The sequence below is a fragment of the Sprattus sprattus genome (genome assembly GCF_963457725.1).
Source record: "Sprattus sprattus genome assembly, chromosome: 10".
NCBI lineage: Eukaryota > Metazoa > Chordata > Actinopteri > Clupeiformes > Clupeidae > Sprattus > Sprattus sprattus.
Genome location: NC_137908.1, coordinates 32,217,210 through 32,243,010, shown reverse-complemented (window position 1 = coordinate 32,243,010; position 25,801 = coordinate 32,217,210). Strand labels below are relative to the sequence as shown.

Genomic DNA, 25,801 nt, shown 5'->3' with positions numbered 1-25,801 from the left:
TACTGATGGTGTTTACCATGGAGCTTTGTGTTGTTTGAGACAAAAAGATGTCTGCTGAAAGCATTTTCGTTGTGTTTGCTGGAAAATAATTCACATTTATTTTAATATTTTATCTCTGGTGATAACAGCACTCACATTGTGAGCCTGTGACAACAAGACTTGGCCACACTTAAACAGTTTGGACTGTTTAAACAGTCCGTTATATCCCAATCACCAAACTATCAGTGGCAATTTGACCAACATTATTTAAATGGTCTTCAGAGGGCATTGGTATCAAAATGATCTGTGCCTGACTTGGACCACAGTTTGTGCAGAGCATGTTCTGTATGTGAAGGGGGTTGTTGACACAGTGCTAAGAGACATGAATGTTTGCCATTTGCCATAAGTCACATGAATCAGTCAGCACAGGAGAATGATGAGTCAGTGATGTGATGGGTGTAATAGGCAGCGCATTGATGTGCTGATGTAACTGGCCCTTATCAAAAGGCTACAATGGAGAGGGATCAAGTGTTCTAGAGTTTAGAAATAGAAGATTAAATGTACATGTTTCACCCACAGCTGTTTTCACGGAATAAAAAAATAAATAAAAACCAACATAATTGAAGAATTATGTTCTTAAGAATGTTTCTTTTGTTTCATGACATGAAAATAACAGCAACATCAGAAATAACACCAACAAAAAAATAATCAAAAGCAAGGAGCAAGTCTCTATTAGGGGTGCAGTTGGCCTTTGGGTGAAGGATGCGTTTCAAAACAGCATCTATTAGTCATACTTCCAGGAAGCCCTGATGAAATAAGGCTGTTGTTACTAATAACAGAGAGGATCAATCCGAATATAAAACAGGTAAGGGATTTTTGTATGTGCTGGTTTGGAAGTGCATGACACTGCAAGACACAGAGAAAAAAACATCCAGAAGGATCGACACAGGAATGGCAAGACAATATACATGTTAAACAGGCCTGAGGTTTGGTCAGCCAAGCGTATAAAAAGGATATCAAATACAGCTCAGCAAAGTTTAAATAAATAAATAAACAAATAGTGACAAAAGAAGAAGAATGAGGGAAAGAACAAAAGAGATCAGAAAATAGTTCTGTCAATTAAGTGTCCCTGTATCTCAGAGTTGCTCTATTGCAGCCCTTGCACTACTAACTTTGCACAGAATGGTATATGGATATATGTTTGCTTAAAAGGAGTCAGTACAGTTAATTTTGCCTGCCATCCTACACACATCTTGTATCCCATTTGGTAAGCTTTAAGCTTTCACCAACGTTGAGCTCAGTTGGTGAAAGTCGGTCGGCGGGCTATTCGGACCACGTTATACGTGTTGAGGCCGGGGGCGTCGAAACCGGGAGACAGCCCCCTCTTGTCAAAGACATAGAAGTTAAAGAGCTGTCCGTCCTGCGCCTCCAGAGACACAGAGGCAGTGCTGACGCGAAGTACGCAGGGGTACTCCTTTTCAAAGACCACCCGAAACACTCGGTCCACCAGGTAGTTCAGCTTAATCGTCCGATACCGCTCCGGAATCAGGTCTGCAATCTGGGGCCCAAACTGTTGCATGATCAGAACTCCATCTGAGCCGGCTTTGATCTCATAATAGGTGATGTTCCCGTAGGTGAAGAAGCCCACATACGGCCCGGGGTCTGGCGGGGGAACCAGCACCCGTTTTGCTTCCCGGAAAGCCCGCTCCATGGCCGGAATGATGTGGGTGTAGGCCTTGGCCACCACGTCCTGGCTCTGGGGCCTGGTGCCGGCCATCAGAACCACCATACCCATCTTGAGTCGCGGCACCAGCGAGAAGGTGGCAGAGTAGCCGTCTAAGTCGCCGTCCTTGCGCAGCATCTCGTAGCCGAGCACCTCGTTGACCTCCCAGGGTGTGCCGGTGCGGTTGGCAAAGTAGTCCTTCTCACAGCGGAACAGCGGTGTCAGCATGATCTTCAGAGTGTCGGGCTCCAGGACCTTGCGGTGATAGGCGCCCAGCAGCATCATGGCCAGCTTGGCCAGGTCGGCTGCTGTGGAGAACATCTGGCCCGAGGGCCGGTACCATCCCAGGTCATAGAGCGGTGCTGCCTGCCCGTTGCTGTACACCCCCACAGCCATCTGGGTTTGGATCGCTGACGTGATGTCAAATCCCGTGTCTTCCATGCCCAGGCGGTCCAGGATGTTGTCGTTGATCCACCGTTGGTAGTCTAGACCCAACACCCTCTCTGCCATGATGTGAGCCAGTAAGGAGAAGGCCAGGTTACTGTAATGACACCTGGAGGGGAAGAAGACAGTTTAAATTACCTCCTTATGGTCAGATGAAATCATTGATGGAGAAAAGTAGTCAGACAGGTGATTTGCTTTACCACCCATGGGAATAATGATCCATTTTGAACTCACTGCACATTGGTCATTGCCCTGAATTGAATGATATCAACACAAATCATTCTGAAATATAACTCACTTAGTGCCAGGGTCTGCCACGAGGACATCATCTTGCAGTAAATTGATGGCAGATTGGGTTTTCCCCTTCCACAACAGGTTAGTGGCCCGTAGTCGCCTTGGAAGACCTGCACATAATATGCGATGAATGAAAAGAAAAAGATGATGTTGGAAAGAGAGACAGAAAGAAAGAGAGAGAGACAAATAGGTAATGGGTCTCATCAAACATGAGCTCTGTCTGCTCTTGCTGATACTGTGAAATTGGAATTTCAATCTTAAGCTTTAAACCCTTTTTAACCAGCAGTACCGCATGTGTATTAGATCGCCTATGACATTTCACCCATGCCATTTTCCCCACATGATTTCACAGACAATATTAAACCAGCTTTTATGTTTCATGGCTGCATTCTTGCCTGTGCTGAAAGGCCAATAGCACTCTGGCTCGGTGAGTGGTTGGAAATGTACAACCACTTCTGACATTTGTCGTTGCTGTAATTATCAAATTTTTCTGTTATTCTGCTTACATTGAAAAATAACAAATACATTTGCACAGAATAATTGCAGCTGGTATATGCTCATTATTGGGCAGTTACTCAGTTGGGAAAAAAACCTATGGGAGAAGTGAGTGCACTACTGTGCAAATCTCAGCTTTAGAGAACCCTTTTATCTACCCCCCTGCAGGTGTTTATGATTTGATATGTTGTGACACACCCACACATAAAGGCTATAAACCCACACACACACACCCACACACAGACATTTGTGCACACACAAACTAAACGACAAGCACACACACACGCGCAACTCACCAGAGAGCTGACTGGCCATCCTACGCAGCGTGACCGAGGAGGAGCGGATCTGGACCTCCCCGCTGTCGAGGAAGATCAGGCCGTCTGTCACGTACTTAAGCTCCGAATTGGGCGCCTTTCCCAGAGGGTTCTTGATGGTGAAGTTCTCCACATACTTCTCCAGAGGATCGTCCAGGGAGCCCACCTTACCATCCTCCCACAGCTTGTACAGCATCAGCGTAGGGAAGATCTTGGACAAGCTTGCAATTCTGGTTACACATGCATGAAAATGGGTTTGCCCAAAAAGTAAAAGAAAGGAATAATGTGCGTTTGTGTTAACAATGTTTTAACTGTGCTATAAAATTTAAGACAATATGCAGTACTACCATATATACAATTGTTGGGTTTGCAGTCTTTGATGCAAGAATACAAATTATTCATAGCAAGTCAAAAATTCTTTGAACTTCAGCAGACCAGACTGCACTATATTTCTGACAATATTGCTTCCCCACATTTGCATGGTATCTTAAATGACCCACCAGACAATAAAAGCTAGGAAAAAGACAACAACTGAAGCACCGATATATGAACATCTGTTTCCACACACTCAGCTGTGCTCAGACATGCCTCACCTCAAGGGCAGGGACCATTTTCAAGGGTGGGTTCATGATCATAAATCCAACACCATCCTGGGTCTGTTTACCCTCATAAGCATCATGGACACAGTGATCAGATTCAGTTCAGTTTTCTTCTCCTCTAATCGTATCTTCCTGTTCCATCAAGGTAACTGAACCCTTGTATTCTAATAACACAAACTCCAACAAGCATGAAAATCAAACATTTGCTATGTACAAACAGAGAGAGAGTGAGGGGTGGGCAGGACAGTGGGTCGAGAGAATGGGTGAGATTGGGGGGGTTGGGGTGTCGAGAAACAAAGACATAAAAGAGAGATATGGTAAGACAGAGGTGTTGCAGGGTGAAAGAGAGAGAGAGAGAGAGAAGAAGGGAATACAAAACAGACAGAGTTCAGAGGGCAGGCCTCGTCTGAGACTTCATATCGGCTGGACCACTCTCTCTCATTGTGCCTCCACAATGGTGTGTGTCCTCAAACTGGGTTTCAACTCCACCTCTGATCAACAGTTTGCTGCCAGTGGTCATGACGCCACTGTCACTTTCGTGGAAGCGGCCCACTGATGAAAGGGAAATGGAGTGGAAAGGACCCAAGGTGAGATCGAAACATGGCCACCATTCTCTGGGCCATTGATCTCCATTGTGAAAGCATTCTTTAGGGCCGGAACAACACACACAATAGCTCATAGGTCTGCCATCTGCTTATAGACTTTAGCAGTCTGGTTGTGCAACACTAAAGTTTCACACAACAAAAAGCACATACTCTGGGGAGGGAGAGATATGAGGGGTCAAGAGAAGCCATTTTGTGGTTTTAAGTGGGCCCTTAAAATTGTACAGCATTAATGCAAATGAGTGTCAAGGGACTGAGATGAAATAGGACCCCACGTCTGAAAAGGCGTTGTAATATCCCCATCAGTATCCCTGCTGTGCTTTACAAGGGCTGAGACTGATTGTTTGGTGCTAAAAGCTTCCAGTTCAGACGCAATGTTAACATGTGTAAGTCAGTAAGTAAGTCAACTATATATCTACTGACAGCAGCTAAAGTCAAGATGGCCACATGCGTCTTTGGATAAGATTGTGTGTGTGGGGGGGGGGGGGGGGAGGGGATGTCTATAGATAAAGACTGATAGAGAGTGAGGAAGATAGCACCTGTCTGTGCCCCAGTGACTTCTGAACTGTATGTGTGGGCTCTGTTGCACAGACCATTTGGCACGGACGGAAACTCATAAGCATAAGCCGGGCTCACCGAGGATTAGCACCCCACGTGTATAAATGAGCGGGAGCTGACCAGGCCATCTGTATTCAAGCAAGGCAACATCAATTGCCAACCTTGATTTCTGCTGTCAGACGCAATGTCACGTTTGTTCAGTTCACTCACCTGAAAAGAATTCCAGTCTGCCTTTTTTTTTATAGTTTAATTTGTTTTAGCGCATACAGTACCACAGATATAATCTACCATTGCACTATTTTTCAAGGCACCTTTATTCAAGAATTTGGTCAAATGAATACCTCTGTAATGTCACCAAAGTTGCTTGAGTAATACAGCTTAATTTAATTTCAACTTATGTTTTACATGACACGCATATTAACCCTTAACAATGAGGGTACATCTTACATTTATCAGATGTTATCTTTGCCTACTAATTAAGGTTAGTTCAAGTTAACTAGAATGCGTTTCGTGAACGAACTGCGAGAGTGTGCTTGCTCTGTTGCGGCCATGACAGAGAGAACAAGTGCCTTGGAATTAGTCTCTTCCCCTCCTAGTCTCCTAGAAGAGTGAAGAAAGTAAAGAAGAGTGGAAGAAGGAAAGAAGAAAAGAAAGAAGAGTGGAAAGAGTGAACAAGAATGGCTCTGGATAAAGACAGTAAAGAGAGAGTGAAGAGGGAAAATATTGAAAGAAGGAGAAAAAAAAGTGAAGCAGAGAGATGGAGTGTGAGAGAAAGTAGAGTGAGAGGGATAGAGAGAAAGAAGGAGAGAGAAAAAAAGTAGAGTATTTGCAGGGCTCTACGCTAAGGTTTTTCCCAAGGAGCACATGTGCTCCTAAATGAAAAAATTTAGGAGCACACAAAAGAAATTTAGGAGCACAGCAGGGTTTTTTTACGCGGAAGCAAAGCATGTCATACTCATTTGCGACCTATAGTTACAAACATTGTGTTTTCCAACGTTTAACCCCATTCATGTTCAGTTATTCCAAAGCAATTTAGCTGGTAAATTGATCAAATTACTGCATTTGTTCATACAACGCTTTGGTTGACCTGTTATCAATTGTTATTAGTAGTATCTTACATAGCCAGCTTTACTTAAAGTTTATTGTAAGATATAGCTTGTTAGACTTAATGCAGTTAGAGTTAGACTGTAGGTCTAGTATCTAACGTAAGCAACACTTTTACTGTATAGCTAGAGCACGTGTATCACATTGGTTTATAGTCTGTCAAATTAGTTCTAGTTATTGGTGTTCGTTGGCATAAAAAGTTAGTCTCCTAGTACATCTGATTAGAGCTAGCAACCATGAAAAACCTCTTCTGAAACTAAGAAGGATAACTATGACTAAATGTGACTAAAACTAATATGCATTTTTGTCTTAAGACTGAATCTAAAATAGCTGCCAAAATGAATACATCTCAGTGTTCATTTTGGCAGCTTTTTTAGGTTCAGTTTTTTAGATTCAGCAGCTATTTTAGATTCAGTGCATATTAGTTTTAGTCACATTTAGTCATAGTTATCCTTCTTAGTTTCAGTCTAGTTTTCGAAAACTGAGCACACTACAACAGCTACGCTGTGTCCAGGTACATCCTCAAACGTTTTTCAGTTAACCTAATGATTCAATGAATCATGAATCATTACTCCCAATGTTAACTCACGCTATCGGTCACGCTTAATCCTCTCCAACCACATTAGCAACAAAATAAACTGGTGAGCTAACAAGTTAACCATTCTTTCAGTATTTTGCATAGCCCCGTACAGCTAGGATAGCTCACGTTACCGTAGTAGGAATACAAGCCTTAGCTCACTATATTCACACAACTAAATTCATGAATTACTTCACAGGTTTACTTCACAACTTGAATTAAGGAAAATGATCCCCCGTTACAGCTAGCTGAAACTGCCAGTGGATACTCCCGTTACGTAGTGTTAGTTAGCCTTTAGCCCCGTACTCAGATATTACAGCTGCTTAACACAGCTAGGATAGCACTGCTTAACACAGCTAGGATAGCTAACGTTACGGTAGTGGGAATACAAGTGGCAAGGAGTACCGCCACGAAAAGATATAGCAGGTTGCACCGGATCGGGCCGGACGTTTCGGTGTTTGAACGGCGTCTGTACCTCTAACCTTTTTTCTCCATAGACTTGCATGGCAGAACTCTGTGCCATTATGACATCATAATAGGGTCATTAAACTCTCAAGACTCCTCTTCTCTCTCTGTCCCTCTCCATTCAACTGTATAACTAGGAATATTAAGAGACACCTTCCATACCAGGGCTCTACTCACTCATGCATACTCACTCATGTTTACTCACTTGTGCATACTCACTCATGCATACTCACTCGTGCATACTCACTCATGCATACTCACTAATGCATACTCACTCATGTTTACTCACTCATGCATACTCACTCATGTTTACTCACTCATGCATACTCACTCATGTTTACTCACTCGTGCATACTCACTCATACATACTCACTCATGCAAAATCACTCATGTTAACTCACTTGTGCATACTCACTCATGCACACTCACTCATGCATACTCACTCATGTTTACTCACTCATGCATACTCACTCATGCATACTCACTCATGTTGACTCACTCATGCATACTCACTCATGTTTACTCACTCATGCATACTCAATCATGTTTACTCACTCATGCATACTCACTCATACATACTCACTCATGCAAAATCACTCATGTTAACTCACTTGTGCATACTCACTCATGCACACTCACTCATGCATACTCACTCATGTTTACTCACTCATGCATACTCACTCATGCATACTCACTCATGTTGACTCACTCATGCATACTCACTCATGTTTACTCACTCATGCATACTCACTCATGTTTACTCACTCGTGCATACTCACTCATACATACTCACTCATGCAAAATCACTCATGTTAACTCACTTGTGCATACTCACTCATGCACACTCACTCATGCATACTCACTCATGTTTACTCACTCATGCATACTCACTCATGCATACTCACTCATGCATACTCACTCATTTTTACTCACTCATGTTTACTCACTCATGCATACTCAATCATGTTTACTCACTCATGCATACTCACTCATGTTTACTCACTCGTGCATACTCACTCATGCATACTCACTCATGTTTATTCACTCATGCATACTCACTCATGTTTACTCACTCATGCATACTCACTCATGTTTACTCACTCATGCATACTCACTCATGTTTACTCACTCGTGCATACTCACTCATGCATACTCACTCATGTTTACTCACTCATGCATACTCACTCATGTTTACTCACTCATGCATACTCACTCATGCATACTCACTCATGTTTACTCACTCGTGCATACTCACTCGTGCATACTCACTCATGCATACTCACTCGTGCATACTCACTCATGCATACTCACTCATGCATACTCACTCATGTTTACTCACTCATGCATACTCACTCATGTTTACTCACTCATGCATACTCACTCATTCATACTCACTCATCCATACTCACTCATGTTTACTCACTCGTGCATACTGACTCATACATACTCACTCATGTTAACTCACTCGTGCATACTCACTCATGCACACTCACTCATGCATACTCACTCATGTTGACTCACTCATGCATACTCACTCATGAATACTCACTCATGCATACTAACTCATGTTTACTCACTCATGTTTACTCACTCATGCATACTCACTCATGTTTACTCACTCATGCATACTCACTCATGTTTACTCACTCATACATACTCACTCATGTTTACTCACTCATGTTTACTCACTCATGCATACTCACTCATGCATACTCACTCATGTTTACTTACTTGTGCATACTCACTCATGCATACTCACTCATGTTTACTCACTCATCCATACTCACTCATGTTTTCTTACCCATGCATACTCACTCATGCATACTCACTCATACATACTCACTCATGTTTACTCACTGATGCATACTCACTCATGCATACTCACTCATGTTTACTCACTCATGCATACTCACTCATGCATACTCACTCATGTTTATTCACTCATGCATACTCACTCGTGCATACTCACTCATGCATTCTCACTCATGCATACTCACTCATGTTTATTCACTCATGCATACTCACTCGTGCATACTCACTCATGCATACTCACTCATGCATACTCATGTGTGCATGCTCATCCAGCAGGGAGAGTGTGTGTGGTAGGCGCGCACGGCTGACACCTGCCCCAATTCCAAAGGACACTTATGCTATGTATTTTTCACTTTTCTGAACTTTATACTTTTTAAGATATTACATAAAAACGAATCTAAATTTTCCCATTGACTTACATTGGGCCATTATGACATCATAATAGGGTCTTTAAACTGGCTTGCACCTGTGCTTCACTGACACCTGCGCCAAATCAAAGGAACCTCTTCTCTGTCCCTCTCAATTTAACTGTAACTAGGAACATTAAGACACTTTCCATTCTCTACTTTTTTTCTCTCCATCTCTCCATCTTTCTCTCTATCCCTCTCAGTCTACTTTCTCTCACACTCAATCTCTCTTCTTCACTCCATTTTTATCTCCTTTTTTCAATATTTTCACTCTCTTTTTCTCTTTCACTCTTCTTTCCTTCCTTCACTCTTCTTTCCTTTCTTCTTTCCTTCTTTCACTATTCTTTCCTTTTCTTCTTTCCTTCTTCAACTATTATTTCCTTCTTTCACTCTTCTTTCCTTTCTTCACTCTTCTTTCTTTTCTTCTTCCACTCTTCTTTCCTTTCTTCACTCTTCTTTCTTTTCTTCTTTCCTTCTTTCACTCTTCTTTTCTTCATCCTCTCTTCTCTCCTTTCTTCACTCTTCTATCCTTTCTTCGTTCCTTCTTCCACTCTTCTTTCCTTTCTTCTTTCCTTCTTCTTTCTTTTCTTCTTCCTTTCCTAACTTTTGCATTTCATGCACTGGTATTTCCTTCAGGAAATGCATTTTCTAGTTTATTCTCCCCGTTTTTCTTGCAGCTAACTACGGCTGGCCCGATTGAGATAGAGACGCCGTTCAAACACCAAAACGTCCGGCCCGATCCGGTGCAACCTGCTATGTCTTTTCGTGGCGGTACTCCTTGCCACTCCTTTTTTATTACTCTTTTTCATCACCTTTTTCTCTCATTGACTAACATGGTGGAATGTTGAGCCATTGTGACGTCACCCACTCTAGCCAACTGAAATTAGCCTTCTCCAATCTCTCTTAAATGCCATAAAAATCATGTAAATCGAAAACCACCATCAAGCTTCATACCTCTTAAAATGCCATAAAAACCATGTAAATGTAAAACCACCATCAAGCTTTATATCATGATACAGTAGTAGTAATAGCTAGCGAGTTGTTTACGTTCACAACCCACAGACAGTTCAAAAGACCCGGGATATGTTGTGCTGTTGAATGCGACAACAGTCACCAAAGAAAACCTAGATATACAATTGATACAATCGTGAATAGTTGCTGTGTCTTAGCACTCTACTGAGCAAGCTATAGTGATGATAGCTAGCGAGCTATTTAGCCTTCACCCAGCCTCAGGTTTATTTTGCTAGGTATCTCCGATATCGACGCAGAGACACAGTGTGAAAAAGGATGGAAAACTTAACGAGGAAAATTGGTTCGGGAACTACGTGTGCAGTAGTTGGCTGTACCAACTCAAGAAAACACCTGAACGAGTGGTTAGACAGAGAGTGCAAAATATTAAAACGAATGCAGTGGCAACAGTTACAGGTACAGTTTATACACCCACTCTAACAGTGTTAACCAGTATGTGAGTAACGTGGGTTTTATTAAAGCATAGCGTGTGTAATGTGTAGCTATTTCATTCCGTTTGTTAACCTTTCCGGCTGTCTGTATTTACTAACCAGCAGCAGACGTAAAGGAAAGGGAATTAACCCCGAAGTTAAAAACATGTTATCTATTTGGGCAGCGGAGCACTTTACTCCCCTGCCATCTCGGAATGAAATAGCTACACACGCTATGCTTTAATAAAACTCACGTTTTATGAGACACCAACAGAGGCACAACAGACAAGTCTTACCATTGAAGATCATTTTGCACACGACCTTCGTTCTGAAACTACATCCAACCATCCAGGTTTATCCATGTTGTTGTGGAGAACGAGAGTAGCTGCCAAAATGAACACTGAGATAGGGGACCCCTTAATCTGCAATTCATGGTTGGTAGCTCTAATCAGATGTACTACCTAGGCTTATAAGAAAAGACTAACTTTTTATGCCAACGAACACCAATAACTAGAACTAATTTGACAGACTATAAACCAATGTGATACACGTGCTCTCTAGCTATACAAATGTTTCCTTTTACCAAGATAACAATTTCAACAATTCACTTAGCTCAGTAAGTCAGTATAACGAAACTCTGGAACTATTATGACCATGACACCTGAAATGTTTGTGCTTAGTAAATATGCAAGTTTCATAATTCATCTGATTTCCACCTTAGAGAGACAATAAATATATTTACATTTGAAGCACAGACAAGATTTATTGCATCCGCAACCAATACAAAATCAAAACAAGCCCAAGTCTCCCTCACACGACCTTTGGAGGAATAATTACACCCCATAAGAGATAATGTCACTTGGAGCCTATTTTAAGGCTTCTCCAAGCTAAATGTAACACACTAGACCCTTTCACAATAAACAAGCAAACAAACAAACAAAAACAGAACAACAAAGATACCCTCATATGTCTAAACGTCAGTGGAGCCAAAATATTATGGTTGAGCTTGGTTGCTTGCTAAAATATATTGGTTGAAAACAAAGAGGTGTATTCAGTGTCACTGCAGATGGTTACACTGGAAGGCTGGCAGATTCATCCTACAACCTGCATTCAACGTTGTACTGAACACAGAAAACACAGTACTATACAGATTTTGTTCTCAGGTATCAGTCTGTGAGGCCCCTCAACAACATATGCGCACTCGGCCACTGCAGTTGCTTGTGCTTGATGGCCACAACAGAGCAAGCACAATCTCGCAGTTCGTTCACGAAACGCATTCTAGTTTGACCTATTACTGCACGACAAGAAAGTCACAGCTTATAAGAAGCTGACAGTTAAAGTGTAGAAATGAAATAAAATCAGCAAAAAGATGACTATAGTTAGTACTACTACAGTATGTGTCATCAAACATTTTCAAACATCGAACATATTAACTCATGTATCTCAGTTTTGGGTGTCATCTTTGTGTAAGTGCAAGTGGTTCTGTTAACAACTGACTTGAGCAATTTTTTGAAAGATTTAATTTAATTTTTGTTATTTTATTTTTCACAGCCTTTTTATGTCACAGCCTTAGGCTCCAGGGGTATACAGAGCTGATGTCAGTCCTAGCAAGAGTTCTGGCATCTACCCTCACCTTTCCTTTCATTTGTATGCAGTGTTTTATGTAAACAAGCCAACTAAAACAAACATTAGTAAATTATTATGAATATGATATGACTAGATCTGATAGGATAAGAATGATAGAGGACTGGTGGTCTACATGTGCTTCCTTGTACAAGTGAGATTCGTTTGCCTTCCCCCAAAAACTAAACTAGTCTTCTTGCGTGTGTCTCTAAATGTATGAAGTCCAGCCTTGAACATTTCTTGAGGCAATATGCTGTTCTGAGATCTGCCTCACTGGCTTAACTGGCAGGCTGTGGACAGGGAGGGAGGGGATGCTGAGGAACACTGCTGTGTGGTTTGATACCCATTACTCTACCAAAATGCCAGACAGACTGTGTGCAGGAAACGTGATCAATCTGTCTTCCAGTAGGTCATGGGCGACCACAAAAACATTGTCAGGCTCCTTCTCGTCGCCCCACGAGAGCCGGTGACATAGGCATGCTGACAGGTGCACCAGTGGTATCAGGGAAAGCCTCTTGGTGAAATAAACAAACACCTTCAGCAAAAACATATGGTCTTAACACCTGCCACCCATAACGTATTGCTTTGAAGCCAAATTAATTAGCCAAACTCACAAAACTTAAACATTAAACTTTTTGTCATGTTGCCAGATTGTGACGTAGCTCTTCATAAGATACAGGAATATTGTACTGTGCTGCTGTATTGTTGAATATTAAAGGTGTTTTCTTTTTCTCCAAGGGAGGGGTTATATCTGTTTTAAAAACAACAACAGCACTGTGAAATTTAGTCCAGACATCTACCACCTAGGTGTTTTAATCTCTAATGTATGCAGTTATTTTTTGTTATTGCACAGTCTCATACTACAATCAATACTTCATGTCAGCTAAGTAAGAAAGGCAAAGAGAACAGGAGGAAACTGTGTCCAAAAATGTGTCCAATTCTGACATCTCCTGCGCCCTAAATCTGGAAGCATACCTGTAGATTGTGTACTCATTTGGTAGGGTGGAGGTAGGGTCGCTTCCATTTCTCTTGCCAAAATTTCCTGTCCACAGCACAGTGTCGTTGTAGATGATTATGGCTGAAATAGCAGGCAGGCTGATGGGGTTGATGCTTTGACGCAGCACTGCGTCAACCTGGGAAATTACATTTATTTTATAGTTATACACAGGAACAGACGTTGAATTCCTTGTGCTATTGGTTGGGGACTTCCCACAGCAGCCAATCCTCTCATTGTCATAAGCAGGTACTTATAGCCAACAACCTAATCTGACCAATACAACAACTTCCCAACCATAGATCCTGAGCAACAGGATACAACGATAACGCACAACTGGCTGGTGCCAGCCACAATATGAGTAACATGCAAACCTTCACAGTACAACATACAGTACACGGCCTGTAGCACACAACTGCTAAACACAACCTGACAAGAAACCACTGCATAAAATGCTAAGGAAGAATTGTGCCTATTGGTTTCACGTCTAAGAAATGTCAGTGACATATTACAACCATGCTTAAGACATATTACAACCACAGTCTATGAACTTGTTAAAACCAACTTTCTTTGACTAACCTAAGAGTACGTATTTCTGCAGCTGTCACTGTCAGCAGTGTGTCAACTGACAAAAACAGTCTATATGTCATCTTAAACCCTTAGAAGTCTCTTATTCCCTGTGGGGATTATTGAGGTTTTTGTAAGGGTATGATTAGATTTTATATTATTTTTTACTCTTTTACTCTCTCGTTATAATTGCTGAGGTCTTTCTAGAATATAATCATACATGTCACTTTTGCCTCAATGATTTTAGTTAGGGGAAATATACAAAAACATCAAGGCATGTCAGAGTCCAAGACTCCACAGTGCTAAGACATTCTTATATGGATCTAATTTATGTATTACAGTGTCATATGCTCCCTCCACGGTCTCATCTCAGAGGCAATTTAGTAGCAACTTTGTGGGCCATTTTTCTTCCCCCTCGATCCCTGAATAGTTTCTGCGCCTGCTGTGATGGATATTACACACCAGGATTTACCTTCTCCAGCGCCTCTTTCAGAACAGGAATGGGGTGCTCGAGCGTGGCGGGCTCAGGAAAGCGTGGACACATTCGCTCAGCGTTGGCGTTCTTCCCCAGAGCGTCATCTGTGAAGAGAGGGCCAGTGAGTGAGAGACAGACAGAGAGACTCACCGGAAGGAAACATTATGCTCATGACATCTCCTTTCGGTGAAAGACACATGACGAGATCCAAGGGCTAGCGAATGAGATGAAATGAGACTGATGAAAACAACAGGGAAAGAAGTGATATGAGACTCAACAGCTCTTTGTGACAACATTCATTATCCAACGCCCCTTTTGTGGCTGCCGCCAGGCTCATTAATTCTGTGCGGCGCGTCTCGTCAAGCTGAACTCTTGACATTGATACGGTTGAAGGAAAGAGCCTGTTACGTCTCTTGAGCAGTCTGTATTTTTCCTACCTCTATCTTTCTGTCTCACCCCCTCCCTTGAGCACACTGTACAGACCTCACGACAATTTGCACATAACACTTCTCCTTATACTTTTCACTTCGCTATGTGATAAATAAAAAACAGTTCCTTTGAAAATCAATGGCAAGAAGAGTTTTTTATTAGTATTCTGCAGATATGCAAGACAGTGCATACTGTTACTGGACCGATATAGATTTCCAGCTTAGGCCTCTGACCTGGAACAAACCTCCTAAGCTCACTGAACAGCACCGTGTTTCTGCAAGCTACCCGCGCTTTCATTGCCGACGCTTTTAACTTTCCTACTGTCCATTAACAGGGATATCTCAGACCTCGAAAACACACTTTATCTCTCATGGTCATTTCAGGATGGACCGAGAGACTTCAGATAGGCTTATGTGTGGTGAAATTACACATTGGCCTGTAAATCCATGCATTTCACTGGAACATTCATCAGTTCAGTTAGAGGGAAAAATAAATAGCCTGCTACGGTCAAATCCACTGCACCCTGGGGGTGATTGAAGCAGACATCTGGCTGACCTGGCAGTCAGTGCTTCTCTAAGTGCCTCTGCTCCATTGTCTGTTCTGTCATTCACAAAAGGAAATGCACCTGTCTGTGTTTCTTACCGCTTTCCACTTCCCTCAATTGAGCACTCAATAGGATATATCAACTGGAGACTCCGCTACTCCTATCTGTTCTGCACAGAAACACTCAGCTCACTACAGGCTTTATTTATAATGTGACTCTCTGCATTTAAATGAAAGTGTGGTGTGTGTTTACTAAGAGCAAAAACAATATGCGGGGGAATTTGAAAGGGTTTGGGTTTGAAAGGGAAGGCTTTCCACCATCCACCGTTGCGGGTCAATAAATCCATACGAAGCACTTAGCATGACAGGGGAATGTAGGGAACCCAACCTCACTTTGCAATGTCATAATATAATTAAAAAGTTCTATTTTTCCCACAGTACATCAGTAGATATACTAGCCGCAGAATAACTTTACACTGTTTCTCAAACCAAAAAGAATCCCACTCAGGGTCTATACTACATCTATATCTATTACTATATCTATGCAGGTCAAAGTTGAAAGATATCAGGTTACTCATGAATGGCAATCAGACTTGTGGGTGGTCTGACTCATGTCAAAACGTACCACTGAGTATCTTGGGTAGCTGATACTGCCAGATGAAGCAAGCAGTCATCACCACAGACAGGAGCAGGAAGAAGACTAGACCCAATTGAGTCCACTTCACCTTCATCTTCTTGGGTTTGGTGAGCCCATCGAGTGCCACCACTGGTGTAGACTAGAAGGAGAAGAGAACACAGGGTGAGGTTAGCTACAGGAACCATGGGGTGAATTGGGGTTAAGTGGGTCATTTTTCTCTCAGTATCACAGGTCCCCTTTGCTGGCTACTCACAGCAAATAAAAAAAAATTAAAAAAGCTCTGTGCGATGGAGTTTCAGCTAGTTGCAGGTGCCTAGGCTGAATCAGAGAGCTGGTCATTTCTGTCTGACAGGCTCAGAGTTCCCCCTGGCAGGTGTGCCACAGCAGGCTGCATGATTCATTCTGTGAAGTGTAGGTGAGTTGCAGGTGCCTGGACCGAAATGAAAGGTGCTTATTTAGCTCTCAGAGCCAAGGGTTCCCCTGGCAGACCCTCCGCAGCAGACCACAGCTGTTCTATGTCATGAGGAAGCAACTTTTGTTTTTGCATGGATGTTGAGTTCTCGTACAGCCTGATAACATTTACATAATTTACATAACTTTGTCACCGCCAATGTTATTTTGTCACGATCGTGGCAGCCATTGCCACGATTTGGCGGCATCTAGTGGCCAAAATGACATTTTACTCGATGTTTGTGTTCACATGTGCCTTTGTTTCTCGTTGTGTGCCCTCACCTGTTTCTCGTTGTGTTCCCTCACCTGTTTCTCGTTGTGTTCCCTCACCTGTTTCTCGTTGTGTGCCCTGTGTTACATTGTCACAATTAGCCAGGAGATAAAATACCTGGCTAGTTTCCCTGCCCTTTGTCGTGTCGTTAGATTGTCTTTGTCTGTTAGTTTGTCTTTGCGTCACTGTGATATAGATTATTTTTGGTTGCTAGAAGTGCTCTCACGCACTATAGTTTGTCGTGCTCTCAAGCACATTAAGTTGTAGTGCTCTCAAGCACATTAGTTCTTAGTGGTTAGTTTATGGCCTTTTGCCCTGTTCTTGATTAGTTGCGTTTGGAGTTACCATTTATCTTCTGTGCGTTGGATCACCTTTGTTTGGAATTATCTCTGTTTTTGAAAATAAAGAAAGTTAAGTTTCAACACCAGCCTGCAATTGGGTCCTCACTGCCTCAGTAGGCTAAACGCTGGATCCCAAATCCAGCAACTCAGGTCTTATCCCTGAGGAGCCCTGACATATTTAAAATAACTCCAGGAAGCCATAATGTACCACGCAGTCACAAAGCAAAGAACACTGGATTCAGCAACACAAGGGGAAATGGCACTACAGCGCAAACACACACACTTCAAGCTTACGGTAAATTAATCCAATTTGTCTAGGCACTCGCTGGACACGGCTTTCCTTCTGTGAAAGCACTGACGCTTAATGACCATAACAGTCTACTCACCACAAGCACAGTACAGTGAGGAGCTACAGCTGGTGAAATGTGTAAGGTGATGGAAATGGCATTGCCCTCTCTGCTTCCTCTGCAGGTGTCATTAGTTCTAGCCGGTTCCGGCCCTGCACTGGTAATCCTGCTCTCCTTAAGTGCTTGTTTCTCCCTGTGTCAGGTGCCAGACCTCGCTGGTGAGAGTGGTGTGGCATCGGCTGTTGGCATTTCACCATCTCCACGCCGACCGTGCCGTAATCCTGGCCATCAGCGCAGCTCCCCTGACAATTACATTTCCTCCCCCAGTTGCTCTCTATCTCTCTCTCTCTCTCTGTCTGCCTGAGTCTCTCTCACTCTCTCTCTCTCTCTCTATCTGTCTGTCTGTCTGTCTCTCTCACTCTCTCTCTCTCTCTGTTGACAGCAGCAGGGACCTAGTGACATCATAATCCCACCCAGATTTACCCTGCTAAAACCCATCAAAGAGCGGAGAGTCTTAATCTTAATCCCGACAATTCAATTCTCTTCACTCCAGTTCCCCCCTGCGACTAACTGTAGCCTGGTGCTGCAGCTCCCGAGCTTTGGGATGACAACATGGGGTCTCCCTGCCACTGTTTTGGCGAGGTAGGATTACAACCAGGGAGCCAAAAAAGACAATAGAGATTTTCCCGGCTCTGATTATCATGTGAGGGGAATTTAAGATGGCTGGGGGGTAGGGAGTGTTAACTCTGTCAGTCCGTGTGTCAGATGTGACGGGTCATCAGAGCAGGCAGATTACATAAAGCATTCACTATCAGATGTACTCCTAAAAACAAACACTGATCCAAAGACTGAAAACCAAAGACTGATAGCACATCCATCACCTGCTAGTTCAGATTCTCTGACTTGAAAATACCCATTAAAAGCACAAATGTACAGTATATGATATTAACAGGCTAATACTAATTACTACCAATACTACAGATAACATACTATAATGTAGTATAATCTATATTTTTGACACACAAACATATTTCATGAACCTGACACGGCCATTTCCTTGTCTGTCCTCGAACCACTCATGATTCACCTCTATTTCTACGGTCTCAACTGGCCTTATCTTGCTCGGAGATCTTGTGTGCCAGTGGTCAGTCACAGCCTGTTTTAACCAGCGCTTTTCACAATACAGGTAGGAGCTTAGTCTGTCTGGTCACTAATTGGTCCACTGATGTGAGCCAGGGGCATTTCCCACACAGAGGGATTAGTGTTGGGGCTGGCAGCAGTGGGCAAGTCAGTAATTCTCATAAGTGAGATGATCAGTGCGTTTTCTTTAGCAAACATGCAAACGAATGATCAGATTTGAGTAAGCAACGTCTTCTGTATTTTTCCCTTTGAGAAACAATAAAGTACTATCTATCTTTCTATCTATCTATCTTTCTTTTTATCTACCTATCGATCCAAAGCGAGAAATGTATGTTCCTATGATAAATTGCTTGGTGAGATAAACAAAATTGTGCTTGGGTTTGTAACCAGGGATTATGAAACTAATATTTTTCAAAGTGCAGACTTGCAGCAATCTATTAACATTCTGATGTGGTTGATTCAATCCCTGTTGACACAGCTAAAGTTGTTTGGTATTAGGCCCACAGGGTAGTGCAGTTTTCCGCTTTGCATTTTAAACTGTGAAACTAAGCAGAAGTTGATCCATGTTGTGCAATATAAACAGACTTGGTTGGCAGGTTCATCCACACTACTGTACACATGTGCTCATATTGTGTCCACTGGTAGAGCTGGCTACTCACAACACTGGGAACGTGTGTGACATTCTTGGGACTGAAATGTAAACCTGTCTGTCTCTCTCAGACAAACACACTCTCACACACAAACCCTCTCTCTTGTCCGCGTCCCTTCCCTGTTTGTCTGTCTGTCTCTCACACACATGCACACATACACACACACACACACACACACACACACACACACACACACACACACACACACACGTCATCATAGCACACAGTGTTACCTGAGGCTGGGGCTGGACTCCATCCATTGAGGGGTCTCGTAAGACCTTACTCCCTGGCTTTCCCATCATGGGTCCTGAGGAGGCAAACACAGCTTAATGAAACAATGAACCACAGTGTGCCCAGGTCAAATACACATTTCTCATGTACAAACACTGTTTCATCCACTAGGCTAAATATTTAATAGTAACACCTTACTTGAACCACCCATCATAAAACTTGCATTCCTATGTTATAATCAGGTCATGACATCTTGTTGCCTGTCATGATTACTTTTACCAGGATATGGCATTTCTGAAACATTGTGGTTGCACAGGGCTTATTATGGAGGTTTCAGGTGTTCCTTATTTGGTAGCATCTATGTTATTTATGCACAATAAGATCCCAGGTCTATTTTGAGACTCTGGCGGGTGCCCTTGGAGGTTAGGTCTCATCATTCATTCATTAGTGCAGATCAGTTACTGATTGTGGTGTTTTCCGTTCTCCAGTGTTTTTAAGTGACCCTCAATGCCACACATTTCACCACTGGAAATCATGGTGCCTTTGCTCACTGTTTGTATTCAATACTTTATGAAAAGCTTATACAGTTCACACTATATACCTCTCCAACAACATTAAATCATTATTTACAAATGTACTAATACTAATTATAAAACAATTGGGTTCTATCGCGTAATTTAGCTGTTTCTGATTGGACGAGAGACGTTCCATGCTATAGGTTATTCGTCAACATACCAACAGTTACGGGACTTTTCACAGCTAATAATAAATCACTCCGCAATGAAAAATTCGCGTTGATGATAACCGTTAATTCAAAATTCTTAAAATTCCAAACCACGGCCGAACACCACCCGCGGGATTATCCCTTACCTACCCCACTCCCACTCGTGCTATATTGTTTAAGTAATTACTAATGCAATGGTAGAAAAACTATACTGACAGTCAAAACATGTGTCTCATTCACCACCTGCTGTTAATCATGGATGTAAGTCTCATACTGTAAAAGCTTGCACAGAATTTGTGAATCAACAAAAACTGTCACTTTTTTGCATTCCACTGCACTTTCCTCTTTTTCTGAAACTGATTTACCCAGGGTTGGTTGACAGAGCCCCTGCACAAGCTCAGGAATGACCTGCTACACTCTATATGTCAGGGAGGTGCACAGACATTTTGGGGTGCAGGTGCTCAAAACAAAAGCCCACCCATCGCCAAAATGAATTATGAAAAAAAATAATTATAACAATAAAGAAATTCATTCTTTTTTTACTGTTTTCTTACAGAGTTGAAGCATAAGCAGCATTACACAAATTATGCTGTCCTTGACCTGCATTTCCTCTTGGCAGGATTCGACAGCTGGCTTACATTTTCCTTTTGAATAAAGATACATTTTTCATTTATTTTCAGTTACAAAATGATAGGAGCGAAAAATGCCATATAATAAACAACTTACTAACCTCGACCGTTCGGTCATGCAGAGAAATATCAAACTTCCGTAAAAACGAATGACCTCACTCTCGGTTAGTAAGTAGTTATTACAAGTGTTGTTTTTTCATGCGTTTACTCTTTTCACTCTCTGCAATTACTCATACAAGATTGATCTTTTTGTTTGTTTATTTTTGTAGGAAACGTCGGACCAGTTGCAACGTAATGTTTTCAGCGGCACTAATGTTGTGGTTAATTTATCACCAACATTACCTGTTTGTCTGATGCTGCGGGTGAGAGTAGAAGTAGGCGGCACCTGTTTAGCATGGCGCTCAGCACTGCATGAGCACTAAGTGGAGGAGGAGGAGGAGGAGGAGGAGGAGGAGGAGGAGGAGGAGGGAGGGGTGTGGCGGGGGCTTGTGAGCGCCGTGGAGCTTGTTGGGGCGAAATTCTCACAATAACTCAAATAAATGCCCCGTTAGATATCAAAACACATTTGGCGGGAATTGATGACAGAGCGAGCAATTTGTATTCTTAAATGCTGATGGATGGCTTTATGTTGGGGAGGCTGTTTAACATACTGAACATGCCCAGCTCCAGCACCCCAGAGGTAGTGGTGTCGCTGGAAGCTGAAAAAGCTTTTGATAGGGTGGAGTGGGACTTTCTATTTGAGGTGATGGAGAAGTTTGGCCTGGGTTCAGGTTTTATTTCATGGGTGAAATTGCTATACTCCATACCAGTAGCGTCTGTGCAAACAAACAATACAGTGTCACCCCCTTCGAGCTACACTGCGGCACAAGGCAAAGGGGTCCACTATCCCCTTTACTATTTGACATAGCCATCGAGCCCCTGGCCATCTGGCTGAGATCTGAGAGTGGATTTGAAGGCATCTCCTGCCAAGGATTAGTACACAAGCTGTCACTATACGCAGATGATTTACTTCTCTATGTATCAAATCCATCCACATCTGGCTACAAACTCAACTTTGGAAAGAGTGAGTTATTTGCAATGAATAACTTAGTTGGTGACTTGCCAGAAAACATAGTTCCTTTTAAAAGAGTAGATAACTGTTTTAAATATTTGGGTATTCTTATAACAAGGTCTGTAACAGATACTTTCAATACAAATGTTGTCCCCTTGCTTGGTAGAGTTGAGGAGGACTTTCATAGATGGTCTACATTGCCTCTATCATTGGCCGGTAGAGTGAACCTCATCAAAATGACAGCTCTACCAAAATTCCTTTACCTCTTCCAGCATATTCCTGTACTTACTTCAAAAAAGTTTTTTGCTAAACTGGATAAGGCAATATCAACATTTCTCTGGGCAGGTTAACCTGTGCGTATTCAGAAAAGGTTATTGCAGCTTCCTTAGAGCACAGGGGGCCTTGCTCTTCCCAATTCTTTATATTACTATTGGGCACCTAATATTCACAAGCTTTTGAACTGGACTGACAAACCTACCACCGACCAGCCTGCCTGGGTCCATATTGAAATGTCATCATCCCAGGTCTCACTGTGGTCATGGCTGTGTTCTCCTCTTCCTGTGTCAGCCACTAAAGCCAGCGATAACCCAGTAGTTAGGCAGTCATTTAAAATATGGTTGCAATTCAGGAAGCATTTTGGCTTGAAAGGTTCCACTATTTATGCCACAGTTTCCCATAATCACAGTTTTAAACCATCCATTATGGATTCTGCATTTCAGTTGTGGTCGGAGAAAGGTGTAGCATCTATCAATGACCTCTACAACAATGGTACTTTCATGTCCTTCAGTGACCTATCGTCTTAATTTAATCTCCCCTCATCTCTTTTCCGTTTTTTTCAAATTAGACATTTTGCCCAGAAAAACTACCCTGATTTCCCGAACACTCCCCCTCAGAGTCTGTTAGACACCCTTCTCAGGATAAACCCCAATCAGAAAGGGAATATCTCCCATTTTAATGCAATGCATCACTTCAGCAATGCATCACTTCAGTTTTCCCACAACACACAAAACATTTATGGGATCTAGGGCTCAATTTTGAAGAAGATCAGTGGGACAATATCCTAGAGTTGGTCCACAACACTTCTGTCTGTGCCCGACATGGGCTGATTCAATGTAAACTCATACACAGGACTTACTACACCAATCATAGACTGTCTAAATTCTATCCCAATGTAACTGACACTTGTAATAGATGCAACCAGTCCCCTGCCAATCTCATACACATGTTTTGGTCATGTCCAAAGCTTACAGACTTCTGGTCCAAAATATTCAATACCCTTCAAACTGCTTACCATTTTGTGGCTGACCCTCATCCCCTATATGTTCTCTTTGGTATCCCACACACCAACATCTTAACCGCTGAGGCACGACATTCTATGGCCTTTTGCACTCTGTTGGCGAGGCGCTTAACTTCGCTGAACCCCCATCCTATGCTCAATGGGTTAAGGAAGTTCTACACAACCTAAAGTTGGAGAGATTAAGGTTTTCCCTCAAGGAAATTTGACAAAATCTGGAACCCCTTGTTGTTCATTATAGACTCATTAGATATAACACCTGAGGAGTCAGATATCTGAGTTCTGCTGACCGACCACTAAAACTTACATTCCCAAAATGTTAGTTTTTCTTTAGTTTACTCTCTCTGTGTATTATAATTTTTTCCCTTTTCTCTCTTTTTTTTCTTTCCTTCTATTTTCTATTTTATCTTTTCCCTTCACATAGAGACAGGTAGGGGTGGGTGAGTGGGAGGGGGGCTGGGGCTGGGGTACTGTAAATTGTAAAATTGGGAAAAATGTGAGCATTGTACAGTATCTCTTTTATGCCCTCATTTTGTATCATCAATGCTCAAAAACATACTTATAAAAAAAAAAAAAAATACTGATGGATGAAGAAAAAATTGGGCTCCAGCAGAAGGGGCACTTTTCTCATCCAGGGCAAAAAGGCAGGTGCTTGAGCATAACTGGGGGTCTATCTGTGCACGTGCCTGCTGATTATGTTGTGACACACCCACACAGAAAGGCTATACATCCACACACACACACACACACACACACACACACACACATACACACACACACACACACACACACACACACACACACACACACACACACACACACACACACACACACTCGCCTGCAACTGCACACCTTTGTGCACACTTCACCATATGCACACACACAAGCACACATAGACACACACACACAAACTAAACCGCACACACAAACACATGATACACACACACTCCACACACTCACACCGCACACACACACATGTCGCACACACACACACACACACACACACACACACACACACACTCGCCTGCAACTGCACACCTTTGTGCACACTTCACCATATGCACACACACAAGCACACATAGACACACACACACAAACTAAACCGCACACACAAACACATGATACACACACACTCCACACACTCACACCGCACACACACACATGTCGCGCACACACACACACAAACCCCCCCCACATGCCGCACAAACACACACACACTCACACACAAACAAACCCACCCACATGCCGCACACACACACACACAGATAAGTGGGACCTGCGATCCTGCAAGGCCTTCTCTGAGAGGTTGATGAGGGAAAGATGAGTGCTGCACTGTGTCTACTCAGAGAGCTGGGCAGGAAACCCCTACAGTCTTATTCATCCTTTCCTTAGAACTTAAGGTTTTGTAGTTAAAGTGGAAGTGAAAGTTAAAGTACTTGAAGTTATCTGCATGGAGGATTAATTTCCCATCAGAACAGTTGTACCCAAAGGTGCACTGAAGGTGGGCTGGGCCTCTGTGAATTACAGTTCAGAGCAAAGACGATCAAAGTATCAGATCTTCAGTCACCAAACTTAATTCCAAACTTAACTTTTTCCGAACTCATACATGCTTAAATGCTGTTTTTATAGTAAACACAGAAAAGAAAAGATATTTTTTTTTTAGATGTTTTTGATTAAAAAAAAATATAAACTATTTTGTAGTGGCCTCGATTGACCTCAGTGTGGGCTCTGTTGTAGGTTTATTTTTCTTTCTTTTTTTCAAATAAAAAAAAACAGTTAACAAGAACAGTTGCAGGTGCATATGGCCAGGCAAAAATTGTACTCTGAACTGTGGTAATGAGACTTCACAAAGCCTTCTGTTCCATATGTTCAACCTGCAGAAGTTCAAATCTAAGAAATGTGTTATTTGTGCAATCTCAGGCTCCCTTTCATGCCTAAATGCCTCTATAAACTGTCAAAATGTGAAAATAAAATGCCGTTACAAAAATGGCATCACAAAATTGCTACGGCCTGCTCTGTGGGAAGAATTTGGTATTCAAATACGCTTTCATGTCACATCCATGTTTTTTTGCCATCAAATCTCAAAAGACTTTTATAGTTCTTGCAGCTATTTCTAATGATTTAATTTAGATTGCCTTTGTACCAGCCTCTTTTTAACATGGAACATCAGGCTTGAAGACCATGGATCCTTGTTGTGCTATTGCAACAGACTGTGTATCATTGGGCCATGTCTATTCAAGGTCTGGGCCAATGTTATCTGAAACCGCTGTTTGCTGCTACAGCAGTTCATTGAATGGGTAAGAGAATCAAAAAACATAGCATAGCGCGTGGCGTCACAGGGATGTGTGTGGAAGGGTAAATGTTTGCTCAATCTGTCAATTCATTGTCAATGGCATTTGCACAGCCCGTAACTGCATGTTCCTCAGCTAGCTGTTTTTTGTTGCCACTGAATGTTACGAACATTACATCTGTCAGCCTCTGACCGCTCCATTCAAATCGGCATCAATAATGAAAAGTTTAGTCAACCGAAAGCAGTGTGCTGTTTTTAATGCAGATTTAAATGTGCTTCAGCTGGAGTCTACCAGTGATGTAC

General features: G+C 42.3%; 1 protein-coding gene across 1 annotated transcript; it reads right to left on the bottom strand.

Moving 5' to 3' along the window:
• Positions 1-1,276: 1,276 nt before the first annotated feature.
• On the bottom strand, positions 1,277-19,581 carry lactbl1b (lactamase, beta-like 1b; the record flags this gene model as incomplete). Its single annotated transcript, XM_080845786.1, has 7 exons — positions 1,277-2,255; positions 2,445-2,550; positions 3,232-3,479; positions 13,411-13,568; positions 14,469-14,575; positions 16,069-16,219; positions 19,513-19,581. The coding sequence occupies 7 exons, from the start codon at positions 19,579-19,581 to the stop codon at positions 1,277-1,279; spliced, it is 1,818 nt and encodes a 605-aa protein (XP_080701912.1).
• Positions 19,582-25,801: the final 6,220 nt, after the last annotated feature.